The 18,397-nt window shown below is 43.4% G+C and overlaps 1 protein-coding gene across 4 annotated transcripts in view; it reads left to right on the forward strand.

Annotated features, from left to right (window-relative positions):
- The window catches only part of Zranb3 (zinc finger RANBP2-type containing 3), a 149,353-nt gene that overhangs the window by 92,459 nt on the left and 38,497 nt on the right, over positions 1 to 18,397 (forward strand). For 3 of the 4 annotated variants that reach the window (XM_028771483.1, XM_028771482.1, XM_028771485.1), the window contains 4 exons: positions 5,186 to 5,305; positions 8,821 to 8,940; positions 13,654 to 13,833; positions 18,107 to 18,256. In XM_028771483.1, the coding sequence (XP_028627316.1) occupies positions 5,186 to 5,305; positions 8,821 to 8,940; positions 13,654 to 13,833; positions 18,107 to 18,256 (570 nt within the window). The remainder of the gene's footprint in view (positions 1 to 5,185; positions 5,306 to 8,820; positions 8,941 to 13,653; positions 13,834 to 18,106; positions 18,257 to 18,397) is intronic. The other variant, XM_028771484.1, reaches the window with a different exon arrangement.

The following is an 18,397-nucleotide window of genomic DNA, read 5'->3' on the forward strand; positions in this document are numbered from 1 at the left end:
TAACCCACTGAGTCCAGTTAGCACTGCTCATAGGTACTGAGCTACCCACTAAGGCATGAGCAAGCTACTCATAGCCACAATCTCAAAGAAAAGTGGCTCTCCCTCTCCCAACAGCCATGAGCTGCCAGCAGATCCTTACCTAGGTATGGGGCCTCAGAGATTTCTCCCTCATCCACCCTAGGATTGTAACTCACTTGGTCTTATACAGGTAACCACAGCTGCTGTGAATTCATATGTGTCAGAGCCATACCTTGTCTGCAGAACACCGTTTTCATAGCATGTTCCCAACCTTAGCCTCTTTTTATTCTTTCTGCCCCACCTTCTCTGAAATGTTCCCTGAGCCTCAGGCTTGGGTGGAAGTGGGAAGGCTGGACATCTATGTACCATCTATGGCTAAACACTTCTCCGCAGTTACTCTCAGCATTTTGACCATCTCCTTTTATGTGTATATATGCATGTGGTGTGTGTACATGTATGTGAAGGTGTTCATACCCATGTGCATGGGTTCAGAGGCTAATGAAAGAAATTGAGTGGGGTTTTTCTCTTTTTTTTTTTTTTTTTTTTGCGTACTCCTTTGAGATGGCCCCCCACCAAACTGGAAGCTCCCTAAAAATGAAGTTACACAAATGCACAGCCTTGTTCAGCTTTGAGCTGGTGCTGGGGATATGGGTTCAGTTTCTCATGCCTGTGTAGCAAGAGCTCTTACCCAGTAAGCCATCTCCCCAGCCTTTTTATTTATTTATTTATTTTTAACAGATCTTGCCTCGAGTTTATTTGTAAAAACAGCATAGGACACTGGTCATCTGCAAATAGTGTGTGGGTAGGTGTGTCACGGCTGTCCATTTGTCTTCACGTTGGCAGGAGCCTTTTCTATGGGGCCTTCACAGGGGCCTGGGCACCTTTGGGAGCCTGGGCTGGAGCTTTGGCCTGGGCCTTAGCTGGAGCTTTGGCCTCTGCCTTGGTTTAAACCTTGGGCTTTGGTTGGCAGAGCCTACGACCCTTGGCCATGTAGCTTCGAATCCGCTTCCCAAGCTTGGGGTGAGCGATGAAAGCCAGGTGGCTGAGTTTGCGGCTGGGGCCCTTTGGCACCTTGGGCTTGATGACCTGAGGCTTCACAAGGGCCTTGATGGCCTCTGCGCATGCACTCACTGCCTTTGCATTGTTGGCCTGCATCTTCTTCAGGCCTTTCTTGTTGTGCTTCTTGGCAAAGCGCATGTTCCTCAAGAACTTGGGGTCAACCCCCTTAAGAGACGCGTATCTTTGTGATCGGGGTTTCTTGATGCCATTTCTGTGCCATTTGTGGGACTGGTTGTGTGTGGTGTGGTTCTTGGACTTGGCCATGTCTGCATGGTAACCCGCGGCTTCCGCAGCGCCTCTCCCCAGCCTTTTTAAAGCAGTGGTTTAAGGGGTAGTGGGAAAGAGCTTGGCTTTTCACTCAGAAGCTCTGGTCCTGATGAGGGGTAGCTGCTAACAGTGGGGTGGGAAGCGCTCACTAGGTAAGAATGCATATGAGCCCAGGTTACAGCAATTGTTCCAATTCTAAGTCTAGATTGGAGCTGTAATGAATGTACTTTATGCGTTCCAACTTGACATGTACTTACCAAACAGCTTATCCCTGTAAATATAGCTCTTTAGACAAACATGCACTTTATTAAAGTGCTTCAGTTGCCATGGCAACATATCTGGAAATTATAGCAGCTTGTTTTGAGAGAGCTTCATTTCCACTTTCTGAGGCACCAACATCCAAGGCTAAAGTTCTTGCCAGCCTCCAGGCTCACTATATGATGAAACGCATTGTTCAGAAAACTTAGCTGTGCAAAATGCAGTTTGTAGAATAATGCTTGAGACTTTGCAGTTAATGCATATAAATTTTAGATAGGTATTTTTAATTTTTAATGTTAAATATGACTAAAGCTGGAAAACAGTCACTCCAAAAAATAACTCTTAATTTATCCCCCAGCAGCAGCCCCTTTCAGTTCTTGTAAAGGCGAGTGTTGTTGTCTGCTCTGTTTTAATTTCTTCAGACCTCAACACTGCTCTACAGCATCTTTGTTTGCATTACTGGTCACATCGTACTTTCAGCTCTATCCGTGGGTTTGTCAATAAACAGGATAAAATTTTACCTCTTTGCATCTCTGTCCCCCTCCACAGATACATAACTGTCTCATTCCCATTCTTCCATTCAAGTGATACAATTTTTGTAAATTATGCTAACTTTGGCCTGATCAGTATTCACTACATTTGTTATTAAACCCATGTTTAAAATACTTGCAGGTGAACCATGGGATATACTGTTGATCTATTTTTTATTCTGTGTGATATATTAATATAATATGGAATGTTTAAATCAGGGTAAACATGTAGTGCCTTGTTTGTCTTTTTTTATGGTGAAACCATTTAAAATCCTTTCTCCTGGCTCTAGCTCTTTGAAATGCACACTCTGGTGACCACAGCCTCTTACTGTGTAGAAGCACACTAGAATGCCTTGCTTGTGTTTAATTACAATCTTTGTTCTCATTTGAGAACTTGAGAACTGGAACATTTGTAAACAATGAAAGGTAATTTAGCTCACAATGTTGGAGGCTGGACAGTCCAATATCAAAGTACCAGCATCTGATGAAGGCCTTTATGCTGCTTTATCCCACAGCAGAAGGCAAAGAGCAAAAGAGTAGAGAGAATAAAAGATGACTTGCGGTCTCCGGCCTTCGCATAGATAGCATTATTCATTCATGAGTGTAGAACCCCCATAACCTGACACCTGCTCTCGTCCCTGCCATTCAGCACTGTAGTACTGGGGATTGCAGGCCCAGTGTGTCTTCTTTAAGCATGCCTTCACACCATACTGCTTGCTCTCAGTCCAGGATTCCACTTACCCTAACAAGCGCTGCTTTACCACATCTGAAGACTGTCTCCAGTTTGCTGCCAGGATGTGGGGAGTCCATATGTGTGGCATAGAACGGGTAGACAGGGTGAGGCACAGGCTTGGGCACAGCACTCCACTTCTGCCTTCTCTTGGCTTCTTCCTGTTCTAGCTCTCCTCACCCTGTCCCTCCTGGGCCTTGTGCATGACTGCAACAGAAACCAGATATTCCTGTGCATTTCATGTTTCAAGCTTAAGATCTCTCAGAATGGAGAATCAGTTATAGGGCATCATGTACTTATTAGCTTCCATAGAGTTTGCTCTTGTCTGTTGTGTCCTTTGCTATTCTTAGACTGAGAGGGAATAAGGGTTGAGTGAGTTCAGCCTGCCATCTTTATCCAAAATTTCTAAGTAACCAAATTTTTGTTGACTATTAAAACATTTATCTTTATTATTATGTATGCGTGTGTGTTTGTGTATATATCTGTAAATATATACACATGTGTGCATGCATTTAGGTGCCTGTGGGGACTATAATAGGGCATCAGAGCCCCTGAAATTGCAGGCAGTTGTGAGCCACACAGTGTGGCTGGAAACTGAACTTGAGTCCTCTGGAAGAGCAGCAAGCACTCTTAACTTTAACCATTAAACCATTTTTCCAGCCCCACCCCCTCTTAGTTATTGTTTTATCCTTGATCCAGACTAACCTGGAACTTACTGTATAGTTCAGGCTGGTCTTAAACTTGTAATCTTTCTGCCTCAGTCTCCAGGAATTGCAGGCATATACCACCACAATCAGCCAGTTTTATTAGTATTAACAATTAAGAGATAGTGTGTTTATATTTTAAATTTAAGTCTTCCCATCTTTATTTCTCACTCTTTCTGGATAACTTGGACCAGCTTTAGCTAAGAATACCCATTCAATGTGAATTTGTATGATTTTTTTTCTTTCTACATCAGTTTCTCCATTTCACTTCCCCCTTGTGCTCTTGAGCCTGTCACTTCAGGTTCTTCCAGCAGCTTCTTGTTTTATTGTGATTTCTGTTGCTTTGATGAAACACCTGACCAAAAACATCTTGAAGAGGAAAACCTAACAGCTTATAAGTCCATCATCTAGGAATGTCAAGGCAGGAACCTGCAGGCAGGAGCTGACGCAGAGACTAAGGAAGGATGCTGCTTACTAGCTTGCTCCTCATGGCTTGCTCAGCCTGCTTTCTTATAGAACCCAGGACAGCCAGCACAGTGATGGCACTCCCATCCACAAGCTAGGCCCTCCTCCATCAGTCACTAATCAATGAATGCCTTATAGACTACAGGCTGTGTTATGAGGACATTTTCTCAGTTGAGAGTCTCTTCCCAAATAACTCTAGCTTGTATTGGGTTGACATAAAACTAGCCACACACTTCTCCATCCTAGAGACAAGTAATTTTCCATTTCACCTGGCCGCCAGCCACTTCTCTCCCTGCTTTTCCCTACACCTGCTTCCCTAGCTCAGTTCAAGGAGAAGGTGAACCAAATCTCTTCAGTCTTAAATGTCAGTCCTAGTCTTCTTTAAAGTCTTTGTCTCCCCCTTTCTCCTTAATCCCTTTGTATGCACTCGAAATTATTTTAAGAACCATCTTCTAAACAATAGTACATTCTTCTCTTACCCACCCCTCACTTCTCTCTCTTCCTCTCCCTTATCCCTCCTATGTCATTTCAATCTGCAGTACCCCAAGGCCCCTGTGCTACAGGCTTTCTCGCTAACCTCGGGCTTTGAGGAGTTGATCAGACCGGTACTGATCTCATCAGTGGCTGAACTGGCTCATAGGTTTGTGACATGCTGGTATCATTGGGAAGTGATGTGGAGTAGGTGGTTAGAACCTCACTGAAGGAGGTGGCTCAGAGAAGTGCGTCCTGAAGGATGGGTATATCCAGTCCATGGTGCCTTCAGTCCTGCTGCGTAGCTGCAGTGAGATGAGCAGCACCTTCCCTGGCGAGTTGCCTGTGTGATGCTCTACCTCCCCAGTACTCAGAACTCACCAGCTGTTGACAGGAAGCTCGCCACCAAAGTCAGTTCTCCATGCTTTAAATGGATTTCTCCTAGGGATCTTGTTGTAGGAATAAAATAAAGTGGATGTACATCAGATAGAGTTTCCACACATCCCTTATATGTGCGGGTTCCACGTTAGTACACTGCCTAGAGAAAGATCAGCCAAAGCCCACAGGCATGTGTCTAAAGATACTTGCTGGTATCGGGAGCTTTTGTTTTTTTCTTTATTAAAAGTGGCATGGTGCTTTAATAAAAACTTTGATGTTAATAAAATTTGACTTTTAATACTTAGGCAGGTGCAGTGAAGGACTATATTAAGATGTTGCTTCAGAATGACTCCCTTAAATTTCTGGTTTTTGCTCATCATTTAAGTATGCTTCAAGCTTGCACAGAAGCAGTCATCGAAAGCAAGGTATGTGATAATGTTTCTATAAAATAATTTTTAGAATACATGTTTTCACTATACTGAATATCACTTTTAGTCTCATGATTTCTGTGGATATTTTTAACCTTCTTAGAGTGATGTTTTTAAAATACATGATTATATCAACAATTTATTAAGTATTTTCTTTAAAAATTAGTAGTATTTATAGTATTACCATGAGGTACTGTTTTCTTCTTTATATCAACTTTAAAGTTTTCCTCTGTTCAATTTATCTGAATTAATTAAGGATATACTGTCTTGACGGCTAATGGAAATCCCTTCCTGTTCCTGGAGATAGCATATGAGAGTGGTAAAACCCCAACACAACCTAAATGTGGCTAAGAGAAAAGACTGAATCCAGTGCAGATCACTGCCCCCAAGTTATCAAACCCTTTAAACTCACAGACCATATACTCCGTGGAAAACTTTCAGGGAGAGTGAGCAAAGATGCATTAAAGTACACGGCCTGTATGGTTGGCCAGTTCGGTTATCTAGGCCATATCCATGAGGTCCGTGATTCTCCTTGAATCCTCTAAGATCCACCTCAGTTTCCAGGATTCACATCAGTGATGGCATCTCCCATTGTCCATTTCAAAAATTTTACCTGCCATCTGTCCCGTGAGTGCCAGGGGCTTGCACAGGTGTTCAGAGGCAGCTATAAAAAATTTCCGGCAAGTACTGTGACCTTGTACAAGGGAGCAGTGCAGCCAGTTCGGGTTGTTGTTTTCAAAGTCAGGACGAAAGCCAGGTTAGGCGTTAACTAGTGTGTTCCTATGTTCTGTGTCTTCCTTCAGAGAGGGATTTATGATACAGCATAGTGTGATGCTGTAATGTGAAGGGTTCTTTTTCATAGATTGTCACGCTCCGAGAAAGACTTCATTAACCTTACAACTAATTTTTAAATCATTGACAAAAAAATTCATATTTTCTTATTCTAGCTTATTTTATGTTAAATCCTGGGTTCTGATCCAGGCACAGCAGTCCACTTGTTAGATTTCCACTGCCAGGTAACTGTGGAGGTGGAGTTTAGACAGAATACTAATACCACTTGTTTTCCTCTCATCCATTCTAATGGTGTCTTGGAATCTCAGTCAGTTTCACAGAGTTAAAAAATGTAGATATTCATGGAGGAAGGAGAATTTCTCCCCACCTTTCCTGACTCTAACCTGAGAGGATTTTATAATCTGTAAGGATACAGAGTCATTGGTCAGTGTGGTTATGTGTGCTTTGTGAAGAAAGAAAGTTAGTCATTTGGGCTGGAGAGCAGTTTCAGTGAGTCAAATGCTTGCTGCACAAGAGGGAAGAACTGAAGTGTGGTTAGTGTCGGCAGTGTACTTCTGCTGTGAGGTGGGAGGCAGAGACAGGAGCATCCTTGGGCACTCATAGGCTGCTAGCCTGTGGTACACAGATAAAGGACTAGAGACCCTGCCTCAAACAAGGTGGAAAGCAAGGACCACCGCCCACCCCTCAGGTTGTGCTCTGAAGTCCACTTCCATGCTGTGACAAACACTGACCTGTACTCACACATATGAACAGGCCCATAGGTTTACAAAAGAAAATGAACTATTTAATGATACTTGGACAGTCTTCTTTTAAAGTAAATATTCGTATTTCTTAACTTTTAGGTGATTTCTTTTTCATAGAATCTATACTTATTTGAATGAGATGAGTTGCAATTTAGGGCTTAACTTATTTTTATGAGGTTGAGCTAGTTCTTTTTAGCTATTTTCTAGCACACAAATCTTTTTTCATAGCTTAAATTGTTCTTTAAGACACGTCTGTTCAGTTTAACACTTAATGATTCTCCATTTTTTCTAAAGGTGTGCGTGGGTGTCCTCTATCCTCACTTCAGCAGATACAATCATCTCATGGTTCTTTTACGTTTAATAATGTGAAAAAAAAAGATGTCGTAAATGGCACATTGAGAACGTTACTTCCCAGTTAATATTTGGTTATATTTCGGAAATATGCGTACCACTCTCTGTGCCTCCCTAATACCTGAGGAATCGTCTCTCCTTTCTAGCTTCTCGCTCGTCTGGTTTTGGTTTTACAATGTAGTAACTGATCCTGTGAGCCTAAAGTCACTCTTACCGACTGCCCAAAGGTTATGAATTAACTTGCATAGAATGTTGCTGAAGAAATATTTGCTTAATTAAAAAAATATTTATAGAACTCCTGTTGTATAAAAGCAATTGTTTCTGGCATAGGTGGTTGTCTAAGTTACTTTTCTATTGCTGTGTGAAGATACCGTGACCAAGGCAACTTACAGGAAAAAAAAGTTTATTGGGCTCATGGTGTCAGAGGCTGGTGAGTCTGTGACCATCCTAGCATGGTGGCAGGCAGGCATGGTGCTAGAGCAGTTGCCAAGAAGTTACATGCTGAGGCAGCAACCATGAGGCAAAGAGGGAGAGCTAACTGGGAACGCCATGGTCTTGTGAAACCATCAAACTCATCCCGAGTGACACATGGCCACACCCCAATTCTCAAACAGTTCCACCAACTGGGGATCAAGCATTCAGATATGTGAGTCTGTGGGGCCCACTCTCATTCAAAACACCACAGTGGTATTAAGATGTATTAAGCATAGAGCCTTTCTTCAGGAAGGCTAAAAAGTCAAAAACTGGGATGGGCAAGATAGTTAAGCAGCTAAAGGATCTTGTCACCATCCCTGATAACTTGAGTTCAATATCTGAAACCCACATGGCAGAAGGAGAAGAACAACTCCTGAAAGTTGTCCTCTAACTTGCATGTATGTACCAAGGCACTCATGCATGTGCACATATGTTTGTGTGTGCACACTCAATAATAAAACTTTTAATCAGGAAGTGCATGCCGATAAGGGCCTGATATGGATGTCTCCTCAGAGGCCTTCAAGAGTGTGACATATTCAGAGGCAGAGGCTCACAACTAGCCATTGAACTGATCATGAGGTTCTCAATGGAGGAGTTAGAGTGAGGACTGAAGGAGCTGAAAGGGTTTGTGGCACCATGAGGAGAGCAACAATACCAACCAACCTCAGCTCCCAGGGTCCTAACCACCAGCCTGGGAGCACTTAGGGAGGGATCCAGGGCTTCAGCTGAATATGTAAGAGTGGAGGGCCCTGCCGGGCACAGGTGGAAGAAGAGATCCTTGACCTCATGAAGGCTGGACGCCCCAGGGGGTGGGAATTTTGAGGGTGGGGGAGTGGGAGTTGGGGGGGTAGGTGGGGGTTACATCCACGGAGAAGGAGGAGGGGTAAGGGGATGGGGGGTTCCCGGGTGGGTGGGGAATGGGGTAAGGGGATAACATATGAAATGTAAATAAAATATCCAATAAAAAAAAAGAAAAAAAAGAAAAAAAAAGAAATTGTTATATGTTATTAAGATTCTTGCTGTATAACATTTGCTGATATACCATTCTAACCAGTTTGTATCTTTATATGACTATAAAAATAAGGTATAAAATATATAAAATTAGGCTGCATAGGGCTTATCTCATTTTGCTATTTCCCCTATTGATGCTAGGCTCGTTACATCAGGATAGATGGAAGTGTTCCATCTTCAGAAAGAATTCATCTGGTTAATCAATTTCAGAAGGACCCCGATACCCGTGTGGCTATCCTGAGCATTCAGGCTGCTGGCCAGGTAAGAGATTCAGGTCTGTGGTTGATAAGAAAGTATGATGATGTAACAATAAGACTGTTAGCTCAGATCTCTGTTTCATAAAATTGTAGTTTTATGTCTGGATGTCTGTTGTAGTACATATTCTTTCTACTTAAGAGTGCTAGAAAATACAATAGAAGGCAGCCTCTTGTTTTTACTCTGAAATTTTAATGTTAGTTGGCACACTCCTTACCTGATTTCTTCGGCGTCCCTTACCCTGCTCCAGCACTTCTCCCTCCCAACTTCCTTTCCTTTTTGTTTTTTTTTTTTTTTAAATAACCCAGTGAGTCTAATTAGTGCTGCCCATGTGCACATGAGTGGAGTCAGCCATTGGGAATGGGCCATCCTACCAGTGGCCACCAAAGAAAAGTAACTCAACTCAGTTGTCCTCTGACCACTGTACATGCACACACACCATTGACTAATTAATGTAATTTTCCCATATAGATTCTTTCAGTTTGCATAGTAATTGTTGCACAAAGTCCTCAGGACCACATCTCTTCAAGTATTTTGGTTTGGTTTGGTTTGTGTGTTTACTTGTTTGTTTGCTTGATTCTTGAAATAAGGTCTCATTTTATTATCTCTGGCAGACCTGAAACTTACTCTGTAGACCAGGCTGGCCTTGGGCTCCCAGAGATCTACCTCTCTCTGCCTCTCAGATTGCTGGGTTTAAAGGCATGCCCCACTACCTCTGGCTTCTTGCAGAATATTTTGTTTCTCTGTGTAACAGCCCTGGCTGCCTTGGAACTCAGTTAGTAAACCCAGCTAGCAGATCCACCTGCCTCTGCCTCCTAAACGCTAGGATCAAAGGCCTGCACCACCACACCCAGCCTCCAAGCAAGGATCTCTGATCTAGGAGGGAAGCTAACATTCTTCCCTCAAATGACCAAGACAATTTATAAAATTTAAGTGTGTGTGTGTGGGGGGGGGGGTATTTAATTTGGAGGTTATGATTCCAGAGGGTTAGAGTCCAAGACCATGATGTCAGACAGGCATGGTGCTATGGCAGTAGCTGAGAGTTTACATCTTGATCCACAACCACAAGCCAGAGAGCTCAAGTGGGAATAGCATGGCTTTGCAAATGCCAGTGACCTACCTCCTCCAATAAGACCACACCTCCTAATTTTTGCAAGCAGTTCTGCCAACTAGGGACCAGGTACTCAAATATATAAGCTATGGGGGCCATTCTATGTCAAACCATCACAGTCCAGGTTGCCACTGACAAGCAGATGTCATGTCATAAAGGTCTGAGAAGAGTAGATATTTTATAAATTAGTGGCAGTTGTAGTCCTACTGTGTAAAAAAGGACACTTTTGGGCTTCAGCCTCATTCTTTTTTTTTTTTCTTCATTTTTTTTAATTGGATATTTTATTCATTTACATTTCAGATGTTATCATCCCCTTTCCACATTCCCTCCCCCCAGAAAACCCCTATCCCATCCTCCCTCCAACTGCTTCTATAAGGATGTGCCCCCACCTACCTACCCACTCGAACCTCCCTGCCCTCAAATTCCCCCACACTGGGACATCAAGCCTTCACAGGACCAAGGATCTCCTCTCCCACCTATTCCCGACAATGTCATCCTCCCCTACATATACAGCTGGAGCCATGGGTCCCTCCCTATGTGCTCCCAGGCTGGTGGTTTAGACCCTGGGAGCTCTGGTTGGTTGGTATTGTTGCTCTCCCCATGGGGCCACAAACCCTTCAGCTCCTTCAGTCTTCTCTCTAACTCCTCCATTGGGAACCCCATTATCAGTTCAATGGTTAGCTGTGAGCATCCACCTCTGAATATGTCAGGCTCTGGTAGAGCCTCTAAGGAGACAGCTATATCAGGCTTCTGTCAGCATGCACTTCTGGCATCCATATCAGTATCTACCTTTGGTGACTGCACATGGGATGGATACCCAGGTGGGGCAGTCTTTGGACGGCCCCTCCTTCAGTTTCTGTCCCACACTTTGTCTTCATATTTGCTCTCGTGAGTATTTTGTTACTCCTTCTAAGAAGGACTGAAGCACTCACACTTTGGTCTTCCTTCTTCATGTGCTTCATGTGGTCTGTGAGTTGTATCTTGGATATTGTGAGCTTTTGGGCTAATATCCACTTATCAGTGAGTGCATAGCATGTGTGTTCTTTTGTGATTGGGTTACCTCACTCAGAATGATATTTTTTAGTTCCATCCATTTGCCTAAGAATTTCATGTCTCATTCTAAAATATTTGATGTGAATGTCTAAACCAGGCCATTTAACACTGAGGCAGGGGAAATGGTAGTACCTGAGCATGCTTCCATGGCATACACCTGGTATATATATATATCAAGATCAGTTTTACCCAGCTAGTTGTGGCCTAGAGAATTCTGTATGTAGAGAAATTATGAAGATGACATAGCTTAGAGGACCTACTAGAAGTTGTCTCAGCATTTCCTTATGTTGGATTAAAGTTCCTAAAATCTGACACATGTATCTGTGACACAGTATTTCTGTCATAGACAATACTACCAAGAACCTGAAATTAGAAATGGAGTGAATGTTTCTGTCAAGAGACATGATAGGTAAGATGAAACCAGACAGGAGAGCTTAAACGATGATTAAAAGTAAATGATACCTTGAAATTAAGAATTATAGGGCACTCATATTTTATTCAAGGTTGTGTTCTGAAGCCCTTACATAAGTCAGCATTTGTCTATGTGAAGATTGGTCTCCTCATTACAACAAAGGAAATGTCTCATATTGACTATTCCTTAGAATGATAGTGATCTTGTGACCATGGTCATTTACACACATGCATGCTTATGTGTATGTATGTGCACATAGATTGCATGTGAAGGCCAAATGTTAGTCTCAGGGATACAGAATTGTAACTCAGGAAACACCTACCTTGTTTGTTTGTTCATTTGTGAGGATTTTGAGAGTCTCTATGTAGTTCTCTCTGTCCTGGAACTCACTATGTAGACCAGGCTGGCCTGCCCCTGAGTGCTGGGATTAAAGGTGTACACCACCATGGTAGGCTTTTTGCAACTTCTTTTTTGAGACAGGGTCTCTTACTGAGACCTGGGGCTCACCAGTTAGCTCAGCTGTCTGGCAGTAGGTCCCAGGAATCTGCCCATCTCTACTTCCTGAGTGCCAGGATTTTAAGTGCACACCACCACATTCAGCTTTTTATGTGGTTCAGAGAAAAGAACTAATGTCCTCACATTTGCAAGGCATCATTTTCCTGACTGATCTGTCTTCCTGGCCCTGGCCATATGCTTTTTACAAGGCTAGTAGTATTCCTCTGATAATACTACTTATTTTTTCAGTATTACTTCTAATATGGCTCTGGGGTCCTAAACAGCAACACAGGTTCAATACTGTGTTTAGTTCTATCCTGGTTTTTATTACTTCTGACCCATTTTGTGAAGTGACTAATTTGCATGGAATTTGTTGCCCTTCTTAATGAGTGATCATATGATTTTGTTATAACACAAAATACTTAAAGTAAAACTAATAGCGTAACACTCTCAAAACTGTCTTCCTCACAGAAGCTCCAGTGCCTGTGACCAACATGGATTAAACTATATTTCTAAAGCAAGGCAGACTTTTCTTCCACTGCCCACACTTTTGACTGTATGTGCCCAGGGTTGTTCATGCTTCAAAAGTTCACCCAGCCCACAATCCTAGAAGCCATGCGTCTTGACACACATCACCTGAGCAGCTTGCTGTATTTCATATATTCTCTGTTAAACAAGGCTTAATGCTTTTCTGCCACAGTATTTCAAGTTCATGCAAAATCCAGGTGCACAGAGAATATAGTGGCTACAGGCCACACTGAGACGGGAGGCACTAAACTTCAGGGGCCCGGAGGCTGCACAGGAAGACACTGCTTCTATCACTTTCCAGCAAGAGGCTTGAATTAAATGAAGAACATGTCAATGCTTGATGCCTGGTTGCCATGGATACCATGTTTTACAAATTATTCTTTCTCTTTTATAATGTTAGGTTTTCCAGCAGTAAAGTGATTCTAACTCTTCATCAGAGGATAAAGTGGTTTTGTTTGTATATACAGTACCCATCAATCTGCCTATTGAAATGCCTTTCAGACATGATTTCCTATAGTTCACTTGAGTATTTTTTTTCACTTGAGATAAGTAATCTTCATTTGTTGGTCATGAGTTAAATCTTCCTAATTTGTCTTAGTATGCATGACTTTACCTTTAAATACTTTTTACCGTACTAGTTTTATCTCTGTTGCTGTGATAAAAACACTTTGCCTAAAATCAATTCAGAGGAAGAAAGAGGATTTATTTTGGCTTACAGGTTAAAATCCATCATTGAGGAAAGTCAGTCCAAGAACTTGAGCAGGACTTGAAGCAGAAACACTGTTCACTGCCTCAGTCACTCATGCTCACCTAGCATTCATACAAAGCCCAGAACTACCTGCCCAGGGAATGATGCCGCCCACAGTGGGCTGAGCTCTCTTATGTCAGTTAACAATCAAGATGATCCCCCACAGACCAGGCTGACCTGAGCAGTCCTTCAGTGGTCCAATCCCTTGTCAGGTGACTCTAAGCTACCAAGCTAACAGTTCAAGCTGACTATCACTCTTATTTTCTCTCCTTTTCATGTGCTCCGGAAGGCTTTCTTACATGGGAGTCTCATGCTACATGTACATGTCTCGTGCTCAGCCTGTTTGTGTCTCACTCACTTTGTTTTGCTTAGGGTTTAACGTTTACCGCTGCAAGTCACGTTGTCTTTGCTGAATTGTACTGGGACCCTGGGCATATCAAGCAGGCTGAAGACCGTGCTCACCGAATTGGACAGTGCAGCTCTGTGAATATTCACTACCTTATTGCAAACGGTACTCTGGACAGCCTAATGTGGGCGATGCTGAATCGAAAGGTAGGGCTGGAGTTCTAACCCGTCTGTGCACTGCCTGAATTAGGAGGCTGAGTTTTGATGTGGGCAAGCAAAGGCCACCTAAGTATCCCACACAGTAGGGATTAAGATCATAAAGGACTCAGTACTTCATTTCCTGCCATCCTCTACTATACCAAGGCTCCAGTTTCCAAGCATGGCTATTTTTTTTTCCAAGCCCTTTCTCTTTTCTTCTTTTAAACAAAGATTTATTTACTTTTAGCTTCATGTATGTTTGTCTATGTAGGGATTTGTACACGTGAGTGCAGGTGTCCATGGAGGCCAAACAAAGGCCTCAGGTCCCTTGGAGCTGGAGTTACAGGGCCTGTGGGTCCACGGAACCAACCTTTGGTCTCCTGCAAGAACTTATAACTCCCGAGCCATCTCTAGCTACCATGGAAACACTTTTTTGTCGCCTTCTTATTCTTCCTAGTTTTCTCATGTGCTAAGACTGAACTCTGCCTTTCTCATCTCTCACACATGCTCCCCAAGGGCTCTCACAGCCACGCCCACTGCTTCAGTAGCAAGGCTAGCATCAGCTGGAACCTAACTTTGGAAGCACTGAGTCTTTTCCAAAAAGATTCTTGCATTTTCAGCAACGTTAACAGAAGACAGCCTGTACCTTCTCCTTAGCTGTCTCTTTTTCCCAACATTGATGGGTGCTTATAGAAGAGGCCTGACTAAGAGCAGGATTTCTTAGTCATTAGGGATGCTATAACAAATACTATGCCATTGGTGATGCATAATAAATATTCCTCCCAGTTCTGGAGGATGCAGAGTGACATCAGAGAGCCACCATGGTCAAGTTGGGTAAGACTGCCTGTTGGATCCTCATGCAATCCTTTTATAAGGGCAGAGATCTCATTTGTGAGGTACTGTGCTGGCTAGGTTTATGTCGGCTTGACACAAGCTAGTCATCAGAGAGGAGGGGCCCTCGATTAGGAAAGTGCTTCCATAAGACCTGCTGTAGGCAGGCCTATAGGGCATTTTCTTAGTTTGTTATTGATGGGGGAGGGTCTAACCCATGGTGGGTGATCCATCCCTGGGTTCTATACAGAAGCAGGCTGAGGAAGCCATGGGAAGCAAGCCAGTAAGTAGCATCCTCCATGGCCTCTGCATCAGCTCCTGCCTCCAGGTTTCTGCCCCCCTTGATTTCCTGTCCTGACTTTCTTTGATGATGAACAGTGATAGTGGAAAATTAACCCTTTCCTCCCCAAGTTGCTTTAGTCGTGACTGCACCATAACTAACAGTCTCCTCCTAACAACATTGCATCAGTTGTTAGGGTTTCAGTATATGAATTCTGGAGAGTCATACATTTTTAGTCTACATTTCAGTCATACATTTTATTCTGTCTTGTCCTGGTTTCCTAATTTTTTTTTTAAAGACAACTTAAGGGAGAAAGGGCTTATTCAACTTCTAACTCATGGTTACAGTCAGTCACTGAGGGAAAGCAAGGCAGGGACATGAAGCAGGTAGTCAAGTCATACCCACAGTCAGGGACAGAGAGAAATGAATGCATGCTTTCTCTGGAGCCCTGTTCTTTCACTTTAATACCATTCAGAGTCCAGCCCATGAATAGTGCCACCCAGTTTGAAAGCAAGCCTCACATGCATGCCCACAGGCCAACTTGATCTAGGCAGTCTCCCTAACCAGGTAATTCTAGGTTGTGTCACATTGTAAAACCAACCATTATCTGTCCCCATAAAATTCATGAGCTTCTATGCACAAACTATACTCATTCATTCTACTAGACTCCAACATCTAATCTAAATGTTATCTAAGTCAGGTATGGATGAGACTCATCTGGAGGTGAAGTTCCTCTCCAGTTGTGACTCAGAGAAGCCAACTTCTAGAAGCCATTGTATGCGTCTGAACTACAGCTGTGGGAGAGATGTCTAAAATACTCACACTCCAAGAGGAAGAAAACGGAAAGGAGAAAGAGCTAGCTCGTCCCAGACAGTTCTTAAACCTCACAGGGCAAGTTGAGTCAGGTATCAAAGCTTATTATCAATCCTCTTTGGCCCTATACTGTCCTCCTGGCCACATAGAGAGTACCCTGCCTTCTGGATCCACTGGGATGGAGACATCCACCTGTCTCAGCTAGGCACTGGCCATACAGTTGCAGTGGCTCTGCCCCTGCCTTAGCTTTCAGATTCTGTCAGACTGGAGAGAGATCTCAGCTCCAGAGCTATGGTAGGCAGCCCCAAGCCCTGCAGCTCCTTCACCATTGGTTTTTACAATCCACGTGAAAGCAGGTCTGTCACACACCCCGCCTCCCTACCAATGCTTGTGGTAAGAGTGGCACCTGGTGACCCCTGCACTGCCTTTGTCATCTCTCTCCTCTCGTTTTGTATTCTGGCTGTGAAGTTGTGCTCTGCTCCAGTTCCATGCAGGTCAAGAAGGCTGACAGACCTCCCTTCCTCTGCCATCCTGTCTGTGATTGCTTCTCTGCCAGCTGACACTGTTTCTACTGATGCAGTTCATGTCATGCCAACTGTTCTATCGAATGGCCCCCCCCTGGACATACCTCAGTGTTGTCTTCAAAACAGTTCTTCTCAGAACTGGTTGAGTCTTGATGAGCTAAGAATTTCCTAAAATTTAAATTGTTTCCTTTTCGCCTCACAATTCTGTCTGTGTCTCTGTCTATGTCTTCCTGCATGGACCATAAGTAGTCAGAAAGAGCCGTGCTGCTCCTGCAGCACGTCCTCGGAAGTCACAGTGAGATGCAGTGAAATAACCAGAACATTGCTCATGCGGTTAAGTCCTTGGCTTTTGAACAAAGTGACCTTTCCTCTAGTTTCCAATAGCATGTTCCTCACTTTCATCTGAAACTTCATCCAGATGGCCTTTGCAGTCTCTGTCCCAGCAACATTCTGCTCAGGATTATGTGCCTGTTCTCTAAGAAGAGAGATACTTTCTCTGCTGCGCTCTTGTTGACTTGAAATACCTTTAGAACTCCCTCCGTGGGATTACCCAGCATGCACACTGAAACTTCCAGCCTCTATCCATTGCCTACTTTGTAAACCTCCCACCCCTCTAGGCAGCACACACACTTTTGGACATCAGTTTCTAAGAAATTTGAGCTACTGCAACAAAATGCCATAGGAATAAATAGCAATGCATTCCGTCACTAATCCCGTGGAAGTGGGCCCTACCCTCATGACTTCATCACTTCCCAAAGATGCTGCTTCGAGGGGGGCACAAATAAACACTCTTGTAGTGAGTTCTAAGTAGTGATTATAAATACACGTACTGACCAATCATGTTTGTGGAAAATTCCTAAGTATATAAACATTAAAATAAAAAATTCATGAGGAAAGTGAATATTGTATTATGTTTCTGCTAAATCTCCCTAAATGTTTGGTACTTACATTGTAATTTTGGTTTTTTGGTTTTTTGGGGTTTTTTAAAATTTTTTATTGATTCTTGGTGAGTTTCACATCATGCATCCCACTCATCTCCCTGTCCCTTTGTCCTGTGACAAAGGTATCCGCCCTCTGTCCTTTAACCTCCTCCCCAAAAGAAAATAAAAAACAAAAGTACAAAACAAAGCATGAAAGTACATCTCCTCATGGAAACTGTAGAATGTCACAGTGTGTCCCACAGCACACCCTTTTCTCCACACATCTTCACTTGCAAATGTCCATGCAGTGAGACATTGGTCTGGTTCAGAGTCTCTGCCTTCTGCTACACTGTCAATACTGGATCCTCAGCGGGACGCCTGTTGGTTATCTTGTTGCCCTGTGTTATGGAGGTCCTGCAGCTCTGGATCCAGGCCAGCCCTTTCACATGCTCCAGCAGTTCATTGATGAGGTAGTTTGGGGGGTGGACCAACTCAAAGCCCTGAATCTGGGCTTGGGTGGTAGCTGAGTTGGTGAGCCCTCCCGGTCTCCTGCATCCACACCCACCAAGGTAAGCTCTCCAGCACTGCCCTGCAAGTTCACCCAGTGCTACAGCCAGCAAGAGGAAGGGTCAGTTCTCTGGCTCTCACCTGTGCCTTCACTATGGGCCAGCTCACCTGTGTTGCCTTGGGGCCTACTCTCCCGATTCTATAGTGGGTGAGGGGCTATATCAGATGGCAATTCCGAATTCAAAATTGTAATTTTAAATAACCATATTACTAAAGCCATGATGTGTTGAAGTTGTAATACTCTCTCATTGGGTAACTTTAAGACTTCAGCTTAAAGTCAACGTACTAATGGAAGTGTGTCAGCTGTGGCATGACTAAGATAAGAGCTCCATGTTTCTGTCTCCCAGGCTCAGGTCACAGGGAGCACACTGAATGGCAGGAAGGAGAAACTCCAGGCTACAGAAGATGACAAGGAAAAGTGGGGTTTTCTGCAGTTTGCTGAAGCATGGACCCCAAGTGACAGTTTTGAAGAGCTCAAGGACACTGTGTTTACTCACGTAAGAGAACGTGACAAATTCTTTTCCATATTATTTATTTATGTATGTGTTCTCTCTCTGTCTCTCTGTCTCTCTGTCTCTCTCTCTCTCTCTTTCTCTCTCTCTCTCTCTCTCTCTCTCTCTCTCTCTCTCTCTCTCTCT

This window comes from Grammomys surdaster, unplaced genomic scaffold, assembly GCF_004785775.1.
Source record: "Grammomys surdaster isolate TR1022 unplaced genomic scaffold, NIH_TR_1.0 208, whole genome shotgun sequence".
In the NCBI taxonomy this organism is placed as follows: domain Eukaryota; kingdom Metazoa; phylum Chordata; class Mammalia; order Rodentia; family Muridae; genus Grammomys; species Grammomys surdaster.